At 41.3% G+C, this 14771-nt stretch overlaps 1 protein-coding gene across 1 annotated transcript in view; it reads right to left on the bottom strand.

Annotated features, from left to right (window-relative positions):
• Positions 1 to 12032, bottom strand: part of RB195_013921 (uncharacterized protein) — a gene marked incomplete at both ends in the record, with an annotated part of 34355 nt that extends 22323 nt beyond the window's left edge. Inside the window, one exon of the mRNA XM_064203952.1 lies at positions 11946 to 12032. Within this exon, the coding sequence (XP_064059833.1) occupies positions 11946 to 12032 (87 nt within the window). The remainder of the gene's footprint in view (positions 1 to 11945) is intronic.
• Positions 12033 to 14771: the final 2739 nt, after the last annotated feature.

The following is a 14771-nucleotide window of genomic DNA, read 5'->3' as shown; positions in this document are numbered from 1 at the left end:
GTACGACAACAATTCGTCTGTTTACAATCATCCTGCAAACGCACGCCTGCTGGTGAGTACAACATTAGTTAAAAGTGTATCGTACAATCGATGAACGCTGATGATAGAAGAAAGCCCAGTGCTGCGTAGAGACACAGCCTAGCGTGAATTGGATGAAAAGCAAGCTGAGCATCTAATCCAGCAAGCTTCTCCTTCTTCAAGCAACGGAAATGGGATCTCGCTCAATCCTCGAAAAAGAAGTGCTGCTCTATAGAAGGTAAGGACTCGGATAAAGTAGTGGGAACAAAAGATTTAAAGGTAGCATACTACAAAGTTGATGGAGTGTGGAAACCTGATGGAAAGCATAGAAGTCGCTGTGTGGATAACGGATATAAGTGTGGCGCACTCCCTCTCAATTCCCCCTTAAGAAATGTCACGGAAACGACGTTTGTTTCTTTGGAGATGAGTTAGAAGGCGTCACCTTGCAAGCGCCCGGTTCAACTCGAGCTCTCGTCAATCCGATATGTCGAAAACTTGAAAACTGCTTTTAAAAAAATTAGATCTCGCCTTCACTGCACTGACAAAATGTCCGTTTGAAGACAATACGTCTGGTATCGAAAATCTGTTAAAAAGTTCACACTGAAAGGGACCACAGAGAGACACTATTTCAACTATCTTCTTCGGCACTGCTGGTGAAGCTCCAGGAGTAAGTGCTGAAGCAATCGATTTAAACCCCACGAGCCTAGGGTGGTACGACTTTCAGATGGGTAATGTTTATACGGGTGCCTATAGGTCGAAAAAACACTTGGACGAATTGCAGGCCGGGGCGGGGCACAAAGGTGGCGCATTGTAGCAGAAGAAAAAGCGTTCTGGGGTCGTCTGTTTACACTTATACAAAGAGAAATGGACGGAATCACCCTCTTCCCCACAATCTATGACCCCGTATAGCCAAATCCACCTGACACCCGTACCACCCCAAATTCGTGGGGGGAAGGGATGATGCCTTTAATTTGAATGGACGACTCCTACCAGATATGTTTAGCGCTCCTCTCCCTGCGTGCAACACATAGAAGCTGTATCCTATTCTCTAACGAATGAACGACAGTGGCAAAAGTCTTGGTGTGAGTACAAATTTCTCGGATGGAGTGGTGATAACCAATTCTGAAAGCAAAGCAATCATCCGCTCTTTTGCTGCCACAGTGATCCAACCACTACGATATTCAGAAGAATTCACTACGGTTGGAAAGCGAACAACCAACTCCCAACTTCACCTGTGGAATAATCCAAGCGAATTCGTCTACCGACCCGAAGCAACGTGTGAGCCATCTCTCATCTCTAAAGGTTGTGGAACCCGTTCCGTAGCAAGCAGAAATATCAGGGCACTGCTAGTGTACTCGAGTATAGTGTGATAAAGAGAGGACCCTCACTGGCATCACTCATTCCTGTGGTCCGATTGTCCACAAAGGCTACGCTCTGAGCGCAAAAGCTTGCGCAACTGCACCGAGCTTCACGTCGTTTTGACCTGACTATACTTCAATGGCTGATGGCGAGAAAAACGAATGCCGTTGCGACTTCTCGGTCTTGATGTGCGGTTGAAAAATGCCGCGAAACTCATTAATATTAAGAGAGGAGCGATTGGAAGGAAATGAAAGTAGTTCAATAAAAATAAGTGCTGGAGAGACAACTGGTGTAAGAAATTGATTAGCGAATGGCAACTTCGAAAGTGGAAAGGATGAGTAAGTTGGAAAAAGAAATGGGATGGAGCAATTCCTTTGCATCAAACTTTGGAACAACGTGGACTTTCATCGTTAGTAATGATGTAGCCGGATGGACGAGAAGGATGCGAAGACGCAGAGCAACAATTAACGTAAACACACATCCGACCTCATCTTTTCTGTGATTGAATTGGTCTTCAAAGGCTTGTAAAAATTACAGCAAAATGGGGTCTACTCTCAGTGAGGGCACCTGTCTCCTTATGGTTGCTCCTAAAGTTATTATCAAGACAAGGTAGTGGTCCTTCATGCCCACCATTTCTTTGTTCAGGGTAAACTTTTCCGAGGAGAAGTTAAAAAATATTCTCCTTCTTTAGGTATTAAATCACTAAAATACAAGCCGGATCTGTGTCTCTCCAAGATATTTGTCATCGTAATGTCAGGTACATGACGCCAGTTAAAGGCATCACCCCACGAATCTGAGGTGGTGCAGATTTCAGGTGGAGTATTCGTATACGAGATGGGAGACTATGGAGAGGGGGGTGATTCCGTCCATTTCTTCCTAATTGCCGTAAAAAACGGCCCGGAAGATGCGGCGCCGCACAAGGCTGGCGCGCTCCAGTCGAACTCCTTGTGGAAAATAGTGCGCCAGAACGCCTGAAGCCGTATCTTCCGAGCCGTTTTTTGCGGCAATTAGGAAGAAATGGACGGAATCACCCCTCCCTCCATAGTCTCCCGTATACAGATACTGCACCTGAAATCCGTACCACCTCAGATTCGTCGAGTGATGCCTTTAAACCATATAGAATCATGCACCTGTCCTATTACCGAGTAAACAAGGCAGTTTGGTGTATCACAAATGCCTGGTGATGCGGCTGCGATATCTTTGGTGATACTTCCCACCTCTATATTCACACTTATTATTGGGCACAAATGGCATGCAAATAAGGAAGAATCCAATGCATAGCTAACTGAGCAAGCGCAACAATTTTAAGAATTTGGAAAACTTAAATTAAGATAATGAAGAGATGATTGGAATTAAAAATAACGGAAATTAATTAAAGACAACTTCAGACAAATCAAAACGGCAGAAGAACAGTTGTGCTGAAATTAAATAAAACCAAAACATCAGCTCTTAGCCGAAGACACCTTTCAAATGAGGTCCATAGTTTTCTGGATTAGACGGTTCTTGATTATCCTAAGTGCAATGACTTGCAAATGAAGTAAAATATCTCTGATAAATTCTGAATTCAGAGGAACACGTTTAAAGGATTGACGAAGGTCACCTATGACTACCTAAATTCTGATGATCACTTCCGTCCGTATATAATTAGACGGTATTGCCATAATCTAAAGTTTAGCTTAGCGCAAATCTGAGGACTGGGAAATGGAATCAAAGTGTGGATTCGAGGAATAGTTCCTTCTACAGTATGTCGATTTCTCAGTCAAATTTTGATATATTTTATGTTTTTGCGTTTAAAGTAATGCTAATGTTCAAAGTCTCAGAAATTAGGCAATATATATATAGCTACAAAACTGTGATGACGGACTGAATGGTTGTCAGTGGAGGCAAAAATGAAACAGCTTTTCGCTAGCACCCCTCATACTTTTTCCTACAGATCAACAGAACCTTCCTTTACATATGGACCAGCAAAACGCGGATAGGGGAGGTGTGGTTGTAGATCGAAAAAGAAATGAGGGATCAGGGAGATATAGAACTACATGTGGGATTGTTCATTCCACAAACGAATTTCTCCGTGCCTATTACTGATATCTACATTTCCTGAGTAAGCCTTGGAATGATTGGACTTACTTTTTCGATAAAAAGTTGCACTATTCGGAACAAAAAAAAGTCTCACTTTCCACCCCACGCAAAAAAAAAAACGACGGAGAACTGCAGCCAATGTTGCAATCAACAAGCGTTATCGATCAGCATCCGTTTTCATCGAAAGGGACGAAAAAAGCTAGAATTAGAAGCACGAAAGGGGCCGCGACTTCACAGACAGATAGATTTCAATTAATATGCAAATGAAACAAATCCTTCACTTGAATCTCCCTCCGTTCCTCTCTTTCTCTCTCCCTTTCTCTTATACTCTCTATAGAGAAGCTTCCGCGACGATGAACTTGAACCTTGAAACTTTGAACATTAGCATTACTTCCTTTCCGCAGATGCCTCTGCACCTCTACAATTTAAAAAAATTTGAAAAAAAGTGAGTGGAATCAAGTGTGCGCCAAGAATTAGAGATAGATAATTCCTTGAAGTAGCAGGATCCAAAAAAAAAAACGAAAGAAGAACCGGAAGTTGTTCGAATGTAAAAAAAAGATGTTATCTACTATAAAGAAAAGCTTGGAGATTTAAACTCGGATATTATTCTATAAGACAAACATCGACTATTCAAAGGAACTATCCCAAATAGTTAAAGACATCACCCCACAAATCTGAGGTGGTACGGATTTCAGGTGGAGTATTCGTGTAAGCGATAGTAGATTATGAGAGAGGGTGATTCCGTCCATTTCTTGCTAATTGGCGTAAAAAACGGCCCGAAAGATACGGCGCGTGTACAAGGCTGGCGTGCTCCAATCGAACTCCTTGTACAAAATAGTGCGCCAGAACGCCCAAAGCCGTATCTTCCGGGTCGTTTTCTACGGCAATTAGGAAGAAATGAAGGGAATCACCCTTCTCTCCATAATCTACGATCCCGTATACGAATACTCCACCTGAAATCCATACCACCCCGAATTCGTGGGGTGATGCCTTCAAAATAAAAAAGAATGTAGTTCAGGCGGCTAATTTTCAACTTTCTACAACAGCGCTCTAACAAAAAATGTAAATTTTTGATTTTTCGTGCAAAATTCACTAAACAATGAAGATTATGACATGAAGATTTGTATCTTTGGATAAAAGGATAGATGCATTTGAAAGTGAGAAGATCACAGAAACCAATGCAAAGGACGAAAACTCTTATTTAACGAGACCTTCCTAGCACGGGAAGGTAGTGTTCCGAGACATTCTGTCCTCGACACATGCTTCGAAAGCAGCTAAAGTTACAACCGACTGACAAGTACACTATTTTTTTCCACATACACACATCTTTATTGCTCTAAAATTGCCAGAATTCTTCCAGAAAAATGCAAAAGCTCTTCAATAGCGAGAAATTTCACGTGGTGGCGGTGCACAGCGCACTGCCAGATTCGAAGCTCAGATAATGGCGCCAAATATTAAGAAAAGGAGGAGTAAAAGCGGAAACAGACAGTTCGTTTGAGGTGGGTGAAGTTAGGATTTTAATCATGGATAAGAAGAGAGTCAAAAAATTCCTCCGGTTCTTTTCAGCTCATCAACGTACTTGGCACAGTAAATATTGTGATTTTTTCCAAATTTGAGGAGTTTAGAAAAAAATTAAGCTCAAACAACGAGCTGAATAAACGAGCATCCCTATTGCGAATTCGAAGATAACGACGAGCAGATCGATAGTAGTGAGCAAAAAAACCACCAGTTCCCTCCACGCAAACGTTCAATACTTGAGCGCCACAGCACCAGCACAAGCATCCAGGGAGTCCGAACGCTACAAAGTTCTTTTCAAGAAAGAAAGAGTCCAGAACGTCGACAATGCAAGTGATCAGCACGTGAAGCGCTGAAAAATTGCCTGTTGCGAATGATTGACGAATAGCTTCGGAAAGGATGGTGTGTAATGTGAGAACAACACAGCCGCCTATCATCTGTGCTAGTTCTTCGTTTTTGTGCCAGTTCTCCTTTGTGCGTTTTGTTAAAAGACATTGGTTGTTCTTTCCTAGTGGAACTTTGTAAAAAGAATTCCTTCATTCAAAACCATTCGACCTTAGAAGCTTTCTATGATGTTGCCATACCAGCAGCAAATTGAAAAAGAAGTAGAACGCTTGCTAGAGCGGGCGCTGATCAAAAAGGAAGATAAAGGGCTCGAAGCAGCGCGATGGAACGGGCGCTTGGAATCGAGGTGGGACCTGGACGCCTAGTTTCCGTCGAACTGCAGCGATGGAACTAGTGAGGGTCCCATTTCAATTCCCACTACTCGCTCCATCAGGCAGCTTACGAAACTGCACCTGCTTCAGGTCGTTTTCACTCGATCACGTCAAACTTGGTAGGAGAGTTCAGAAGACGTGCTCTCGTTCTCCTCTTCGCCTCATAGTTTCTGCGTTGGGGTGGACATGTTCACGCAAGGTACAAAACTTTCAATCATTCCAGCGATGATGATCACTTTTCGTGACCTGAATTCCTTGGATCGATAAGTGCTAAGGTCACATTAGTCTCAGCACATAACGTAATTCTTATCTGTATGCAGGCATACTTCCAATAGTCGGAGGAGTGTTCCTTTACTTCTGGACGGTTGGCGAAAGGACCCCTTCAATATAGGCGGTTGGCGAAGGGATCCTTATCACTTGAGCTGCGCCCCATGAGCTCGACCCTCTTCATCTGAGCAGGGTCAGGTTCCTTCCTATCGCACCTATGTGTGCAGGTCGTATCCTTCACCTCGATCCTGTCTCAATCAAACGTACAAAGAAGTCCTATGTCATATATAAACGCCAACGCACATCGTGCACACGCCACGAAAATTGTCGTTGCTCATCAGTTTATGCAGTCCCAACTGCCAACGGGCCAACAATACCGCATCGTCATCAAAGTTTGTTGCAAAGATTATTCAGGTTTCCAAACACAGGAAAACAATGTCAACTATTTACGTTAACATCGGAAAGTTCCATTGAAGACCTTACGGAAAAGAAGAGAATAAAGTACGAGATAACAGAAAAGTTGATGGAATTGAAGTCCTCGTCATCGTTAATATGAGAGTGGTCGTGAACATTTTCTTTCGACCAGATGAAGACCTCGATCAGTTGTCTGCGGCTAAGACCTTCATTTATGCTCTAACGTCAGACTACATGAAGAAGTCGAAATTATGCTATGTGAACTTGGAGAACTTCTGCAAAGGATACTGTACTCTTCACAGGATCATTGTTAGTCACCTCAACGCCATCATAGGTCTCAAAACGAACAGAGATTACCACAACGATCACATTTCCTTCAATCATTCCCTCAGGGAAAATAAACATAACATCTCAGAGGTCTCCCGACAGATCATCCTCAAATCTGAGGATCAAAAGTGCCTGCTATAAGGGAAGAGAATTGACCTGAACTACTCATCCAATGAAGGGAGGACGACCATGGAAGCACGAAACGTTTCGAAAGGGACTAGAGCAATGACGGAATAAATTCCAAAGGATGTCAATGGCACGACAGAAAGACCAATGCCTCTACAGCTAAATTTTCTCGTGACATTCTTCAAAGTAAAATATAGTTATCCGTTTCTCAGCTGAGAAGTGTAGGCGGCAACACAGGTACAAAGCAGAGGTGAATCGCTGGCATCAGCTCCAGCAGCTATCGAACCAGTGGGAGTTTATCCGGCACGGATCAAAAGGATTCCATGTGTCTGTTTCACTCATGTCTCATTTATCTCAAGAATTGATGATCTTCGCGCAGTGTTCGGGATTAGAGTAGATATCTGATTTTTAGGACGATCTGGGGATTGAGAGGGGTGAGAGGCTCATATCGTTATGTACGCCCCAAACTCTAGGTTTTTCAGTATCCACCCTGTGTTATTTTCGTGCTTTCAAACGAGAAAACTAAAGAGGGTACTGAAAGTGGGCTATGATGTCTACTGATGCAATTTACACTATCACTACTTCCATCTACTTCTAGACAACTTCTTTCAGCGATTACTCATAGTTGGCAAGCAATAACCACAAAATTTCCAGCTCCATACGATAGTGGTTCATGATCTAGCAGGAAATTAAACTATAAGGAGGATGCGCAATCTTGTACTATGAAGACAAATCCAACACCTGAAAGGTCCAAAAATTTAACTTATTATAAATTACATAAAAACTCTCGTATAGTGAAATCCTAAAAATAATCTTAGTTTGAAAGTAAAGTCTGACTTTGGAAAGATTGTGCATGACATTCTAAATTTGACATCCATTACTGATTTGGAAGTTGTTTTTAACGCGCGGTGATCTGAACAGAAAGATGCGTCGCTGCAACGCGCTCCAAAACGCCAAACGTTTTTGCTTTTCTCAGAGTACAAGCAGTTTTTCCTAGGAACTAATAAAAAAATTGCACAACTGAGTGTTCTGGCGGTAAGAGCGCAAATTTAGTTCTCTTGACGCGATCTTCTAAAGTACACCTCGGACACAGTTGTTTCAGAAGACAGCGTAAATTTCGCATCGCGTTTGCATATTTTCTGGAGACATGCGGACGACAACAATACTGTGGCTCTCACCGTAAATGGGATCATTTATAGCGATTCTTTACGATATGACCTAGTGGGAAACCGAGGCGGTCGATATGTCGGAAAAGTCTTTTTTCGAATCCAAACCTTCGCACAAATACACTTCAACTCTAGCAAAAACTTCACATAGAAGGTAAACTACGATGAGACATTAATGAACGCAACATGTTGCCGTCCGCAAATTTTCTTGAATCTCTTGATTTGAACAATGAGGCGAATAAGTGGAAGTCCTTGCTCTCAAGAGAACGAGGACGTGAATAAAATAAATCAGCGTATCGTGCGGTGTGAACGGACGTGTTCGAGCTTTTTTTTTTGATCCTATGCTCTACTGTAAACTCTCTGGTGATTTTCTCAAACGTGAAAACACGTTCTGCAGGCTACTTTCAGCTACTCACCTTCCAGTACTATTTGACAACTTTTTCACTTCCTACGGAAACCTGTTCCGATGCGGAAAAAAGAGGACAAGACAAAGGCATGCCATGAGGTCTACGGTTCCTCTCACGAACAGACCAATCTCAAAATTATATTAGAGGTTCCTTTAGGAACGTTCTATGTATTACAGAAAACCCTCCTCATCTTTCACTGCTTCTTAGATGGAAAACATCAGTTGTTAGTAACTGCCGCTATGGAAGAACTCCGCCCCGTAGTTTTTCTCATCTTCTCTAAGACTTTGTTTATGGTACAAGTATGGTAACTGCAGAGAGAAGTAGAGACTGCATGAAGTGGCCTGAATTAGAAAATCGTAACTACTGATGACACAAGTCCCTCTATAATGAACGACGTGTAAGATGAAAACATAGAGAGAGGCCAGTATTTTCTACATTCTCAATTTCAATCTTTCCTACTCCGCTTCAAGGCATCATCCCACGAATCTGAGGTGGAGTATTGGTATACGGGATAGTAGATTATGGAGAGGAGGGTGATTCCGTAAATTTCTTCCTAATTGCCGTAAAAAATGGTCCGGAAGATGCGGCGGCGCGTGCACAAGGCTGGCGCGCTCCAATCAAACTCGTTGCAGAAAATAGCGCGCCGAACCGCTCGAAGCCGTATCGTCTGGGCCGTTTTTTAGGGCAATTAGGAAGAAATGGACGGACTCACCATTCTCTCCATAGTCTATGATCCCGTAATACTCCACCTGAAATCCGTACTACCTCAGATTCGTGGGGTGATGCCTTTAAGAGCAAAAAAAAACCATTTACAATCAACTACACCCGAAGCGGTGTCTCCCGTTTTCGAGTTATTTTCTAATTCAAATATGTCGTCCTTTTCTTTTACCATAATTAGAAAACACAAATGTACGGGTCTTCCTTAGAACTTGAGAGTAAGCGTACAGTTCTGCTCTTGTTTATCAATCTTCAAACTATTGCCAAAGGAAATCTGATGTGAAAAATTATAAAAAAAAATCTAAACTCTAAAAGCCTAAATGTAAAAAAGGTCCATATAAAATAGTCCGTATAAAATAGTTCAGAATTTATTGGGAGCTCATGAATGTACATAAATGCAAGTAATCAAAGCTGGTGTTATCCTGTGCACCATAAACGAAAACATATTTAGCCAGAGATAAGATAACACGCTGTGGCTGAACTGAACGAAACGGAGCAAACGATCCACGTTCACCTCTGCGCAACATCGTTTCTTTCTTTCAACTTCAGTGTAACTCTTGCAAAAAATGAGTTTTTTTTTTGCTGAGAATACTATGCACAAAGTGGTAGCTTACCTCTAATGCGTGTAAAAAAAACTTAGTTAAAATGGAACGTTGGAGTGGATAAAACTAAGAAGAGTCGCCTACAACGAATGTGAATGATCTATAAGTGATCAGTGCACAACAGAAATGTACATGGGGCTTTTTCGCCTGACAGAGACCTGACAGACTTGCGACGTGCCCATCACACGTACCATGTACTTCTTTTAACTCGTTGATGAGGATGCGAAAAATGTCAGAACGACTAGCTTTACACACGTCAGTCTAGTCATATCACATTTCTTACCTACGTATGAGAAAATGATATTCGGTGTCGACAACGTCGCAGAACAAGAAGCACCGTTCTTTCTTCACCTTCACTAGAACTTCACAAAAAATGTCTACGGCTGACAGACAACATGGTTAGTTTTCGACAACCGGTAGACAGAATTCAGAGCGATCTCGGGCGAATAAAAGTCTCACATGCAAAAAGCAGGAAAGTTAGGAAAAATTGAACGAAGCGAGCAGATGTGTCATTTCCATCGTAAAACTTGTTCGTAGAACAAGACGACCCTAGTATCAACGCGAGAAAAGGCAAACGAATAATCAAACTGTTACACGCGCTTAAAATCAATCGAAGGAATAAGTTGTGAGAATCGCTGAAGTGAACAATAACAAATTTTTCAAGTAGCTTCTGATGAAGGACTGCTAACAATTGTTCTCGTCGACTTTCTTACCTGGAACCATGACAACGTAAAGAAAAAAAAAAGTTCTGAAGCACACAGTGTTGAGATATCGAGCGGTATGGTGATTGAATTCGGTTAAGAAATCCTCATTACCGCATTTTTCAGCAAACCAGCACCGCTACATGTGTTTTGAAGAATCTTTTCTGAATCAACTTACAAAAAAATGAACAGAATAAGATGAAGATATAATATTGGATACGAAAAATAATGGATTCCTTCCGACTGTAGTCGTTGGAATCCAAAAAAGAAAGAAGGTGCATATTGCGCTAAGCTTCCGGTCATTGCAACCAAGTAATATTTTCTCTCCGGTGCAGCCGGTACCCAGGAAAATAGCGCTTCCTGAGATTCCCACGGATTGTGACAGTGTGATCGGTATCACAAAGCTCATGAAAATAATGAATGGTTCTCGGAATGATTCAGTGGTCATCTATCTTAACTTTGAGCTGTTTGAACGAATCCACATCATTACTCATCACAAAATGCACGTGAATACACCAGACATATCACCTGAATCCCTGAAGCGGTAGGGCTGTAAACTTCCACTGTAATTACAAATGTTTGTAAGAAGAATATGAATCTGGGTTGATCTAGTGGATGTGACAACTACCTCCAGCTACTGAGAGCAGCACGTGAGCGATTTTATTGGAGTCAGCATTTCCAAGCACAAAAAAAAAATAAAAAGTAGAAATAAGTAAATGAAACAGAAAGAATATGGATTAAGTAACTGATTGTCCCGACGGAGAATGCACAAAATGTTACCGTCAGGTTCCCTTTTGGAAACTATTTTACACTAAAAAAAACTCGTTCTTCTTTCTTTTTTTTTTTCTTCGGAAGACTTTCTCTTTTCGGGCAGACGCGAGAGATTGCAAAAAAATGGCATGGAATGTTTTTCATTTTTGAGTAAGGTGACGGATTAGTGATTGATTGATACGGGAAAACAGCATCATCTGCGCAAACTAAAAGATCCAAGTCTTCTCTGCAGCCAAAATAAACAAAATTTTTCTGTTCCAGCATGAGGCTTTAAAAGAGAGGAAAAGGAGGAGGGGATGATGTGTCATCGTTGTGTTTGAGCGAGGGTTTTTTAAGTGAGTGGAAGCAGGAGAACTGAAATAACTGGAACTGAAAAAATTATTGCTGTCGTCACAATTCACCAAACCATTTCGTAACCGCAGATGAGCAATCAACAACGGTCTAAAAAGGTTAGGAATCGAACCATGGATGTGTGTGCTTAGCCTTCCCAAACTTTCGAGAGATTTCAATAGGGAAAATTACGTAATGTGGGCACAATTGCTCTTTCCTGAAGTAATTAAAAGCATTGCCCTTTCTTAAAATGAATAGATTATTTCTACCCCAAATGCTGCTCAATTGTCTTCGGCATATCTTCTCAATATGTATGTTACCTCTATTAGGAGCTTGCGATTTCCTTTTTCACTGGTCCGGTCGATAACGTGCGATTCCCATGTGATACAACTGTGAATTAAAAGTAATAAATAGTAACAGATGGACGCACCGCTCTCACATCGTGCTCTGTAATCGCAGGAAGGGATCGTGATGCGGCGAACCTCTTTGGAAACTTTCTTCCAAACGATCCCTTCATTTCGCCTCCTGAAATGTTAACACTAGTAATTCCTAATTCTTTGTAACATGATAGCAATACAACAACTGAATCGGTCAAGACTTGCAATTAAATCTAACTATGCAAACAACTTTTCTGGACCTCCTCAAGGGACGATAATTTTTTTTAGCACCATTCGGAAATTTCTGACAGATGTGACTTTATCTAAGCGAAGTTTTCCCTACTGCTTCAAACTTCGACCTATTTTGGGACTTTTGAATTTTTTGAACATTTGCGGCAAGGTCGACCTTTCGGTCCACTTTTCGGCTAGGCGGAAATTCCAACGAGGATTGTTCAAGGGCGCCATGGACACCTTTTCTAACCGCACTGCTATCGTGGTAGAGAGGCATGGAAACGGTGGTTGCAGAGCCGAAGTATTGGAGAGTGATGAAGACGCTTGATAACGTCCCATCTTGCTCGCAAATGCTTAGGGAGGAAATGAGGAACAAGCTTGAGATCTTTAGAATTCCCAAATGAAGCAGAAAAAAGTCTCTTTTTTGAGTTTTATGGACTGCGGAGGAGAATTTCTCTCCCTGCGTCACTTATCACTTAACGTGTAGCAGCTATTCTTATCTTCATAAGCATGTGTTACTCTATAGTGAAGCAAAATTCACACCCCTCCCTACCTGTTTCACAGACCACCAGTTTGTGACAACTCAACACAAGGGCTGTTTTCTTTAGCAGTGGATGAGTGCGTTTCTCTTTGCTTTGTATCACTGATGTACTTTCACGTGAACGTTTCTTGTTCGCCAGGTGACTGACTAGAAACTCTTCACGGATTACTCAGCGGCCGCAAACTGCTGATCCGTCCCACAAACACACAATTTCGAGCAACCAAAGAATCTCGCAATCTCAGGTGGCGTACGTCCACAGATAGTAACTACTTGGATGAGCCTCTCAGACGTGGCAACTTGCCCCTTTTTAGCGAACGAGCGATTTACTGCTTCTCGTATACTACTCTTACGTTAAATAACTTGAATGACGATAAACGTCAAATACCGTTTGTCGGGGCAGTGCATGTTGTCGAAAAATTCGGGATGAATTCAATTTTGGTGCACATTAACGATTTGTAGAACGAAATGAGGTTTGACATTTACAGAAACTGAATTTAGAGACATTTGAACAATTTCCGCAATATCTTCGATAGCAATCAATTTACTCATTGAAAAAGTTCATGGAGGCCAGGCTTCAAAACATTGAACAACTACCTCTTAAACAAATGCTCGGCTCAACAATGATTGACATGCTCGAGAAACAAGAACCAAGAGACTCCGGACTGCGAATATGTTTTTCTATTTCAGTCATTCAGTTATTTCTTTTTTCTTCTTTTTTTTATTTATTCAGTTATTTTATAGAGTTATTGTCCTTGTGTATTTGAGAAGATACGGTGGAAATAACGCATAATATGGACATTGTTTCTCATGACTGTGGCATCCTAGTCTCAAATTTTCGTTCCCATGGTTCTCGGGTGCATTTCGATTCCTAAGATTTTCAAAAAGAGTATTTCTAGACTTTCTGATGAAATAATTTGCAAGGGGTATTTATATGATATACTGAAATATGCTACGCACGGCATACCCTAAAATGCCCTTATTTCGCGCGTAATTAGGTCGCTGAAGATCTTCAGCAATAGCACTTCTGATTTTCGCACGGAAGAACCTTGAGATGCTCATTTCTATTGCTTGAACTTCTACTCCAACGATTCTGGTTCAATTTTTCAGAACACTTTCATCGCGCATTTGAGAGCGAAGCAATCGGGCTGTTATCTGTTTACTTCGCCAACAAACAGATAAGCAAATAAATTTGGAACCTACAGCTCAAAAACATTGCCGACTTCACACAACAAAAGCTTTCTGAAAAACACCTTGCGTTCGAGTTGACCTCAAATGCTTGGGAAATATTTACTTCATTTGACCTTGAACTTTGAATTCGTAAATTACCTTGACAGATTTGCGAAAAACACATTTGTGACTAACTTCATCATCATATACCTATTACCTCTTATAAAACCCAACGCAGATCTGCGGATCCGAAGAATTAGCAGGACGCGGTCATGAAGGTCCAAATAAGATTAAAATTAGAGGGAGTGGACAACTGGTTGAAAGTGGCCTTTAATTTTTGTGCTACTATTTTCTGTCATACACTTCCCAGTCCTAAGTTTCTTTACTTTTTATGGTTTTTTTGTTATTGTGTTAAAGTACTGCCTGAAGTCGATAGCCGATGAAATGCGGTTTGACTAAGCAGAAGTTTGTTTTAATCTTTTTTAACGCCATTGTCCTAATGACAGCTGCAATATATAAACATTATTGAACTACAAAACGTAGTTTTATCCTGTCTGAGAACTTTTGGCATCATTCTCTGTGATTGAGTGTTGTCGAGAGCCGCAAAAAGTCTCAACGTCCGGCAGACGCCCGACTTTTAGACTTTTTATAGCTCTCGTATCGCTCGCACTATGAGTGATGTGTAAAATATGGATGAGCACCGAGCGCTTTCAGGGATTTCATTTCGCAGAACAAGAATAATTACTGTTAGCTTTGTCGACCATTTTGAGAGTAACCGTTAATTTTTAGCACTCGAATTGAAGAGAATTTCAACAAAACTATAGTACTTCTAGATTTTTGCGCTTATGGCTGACAGTGATAGGGACCACACCGAAGCCTTTTTCACTAGCCAGTTAATTATCTACGAGATTAAAACCAAACTTTTTTCAACTTTTTGAAT

Source organism: Necator americanus, chromosome V, assembly GCF_031761385.1.
Source record: "Necator americanus strain Aroian chromosome V, whole genome shotgun sequence".
NCBI lineage: Eukaryota > Metazoa > Nematoda > Chromadorea > Rhabditida > Ancylostomatidae > Necator > Necator americanus.
This window is presented reverse-complemented; position numbering and strand designations above follow the sequence as displayed.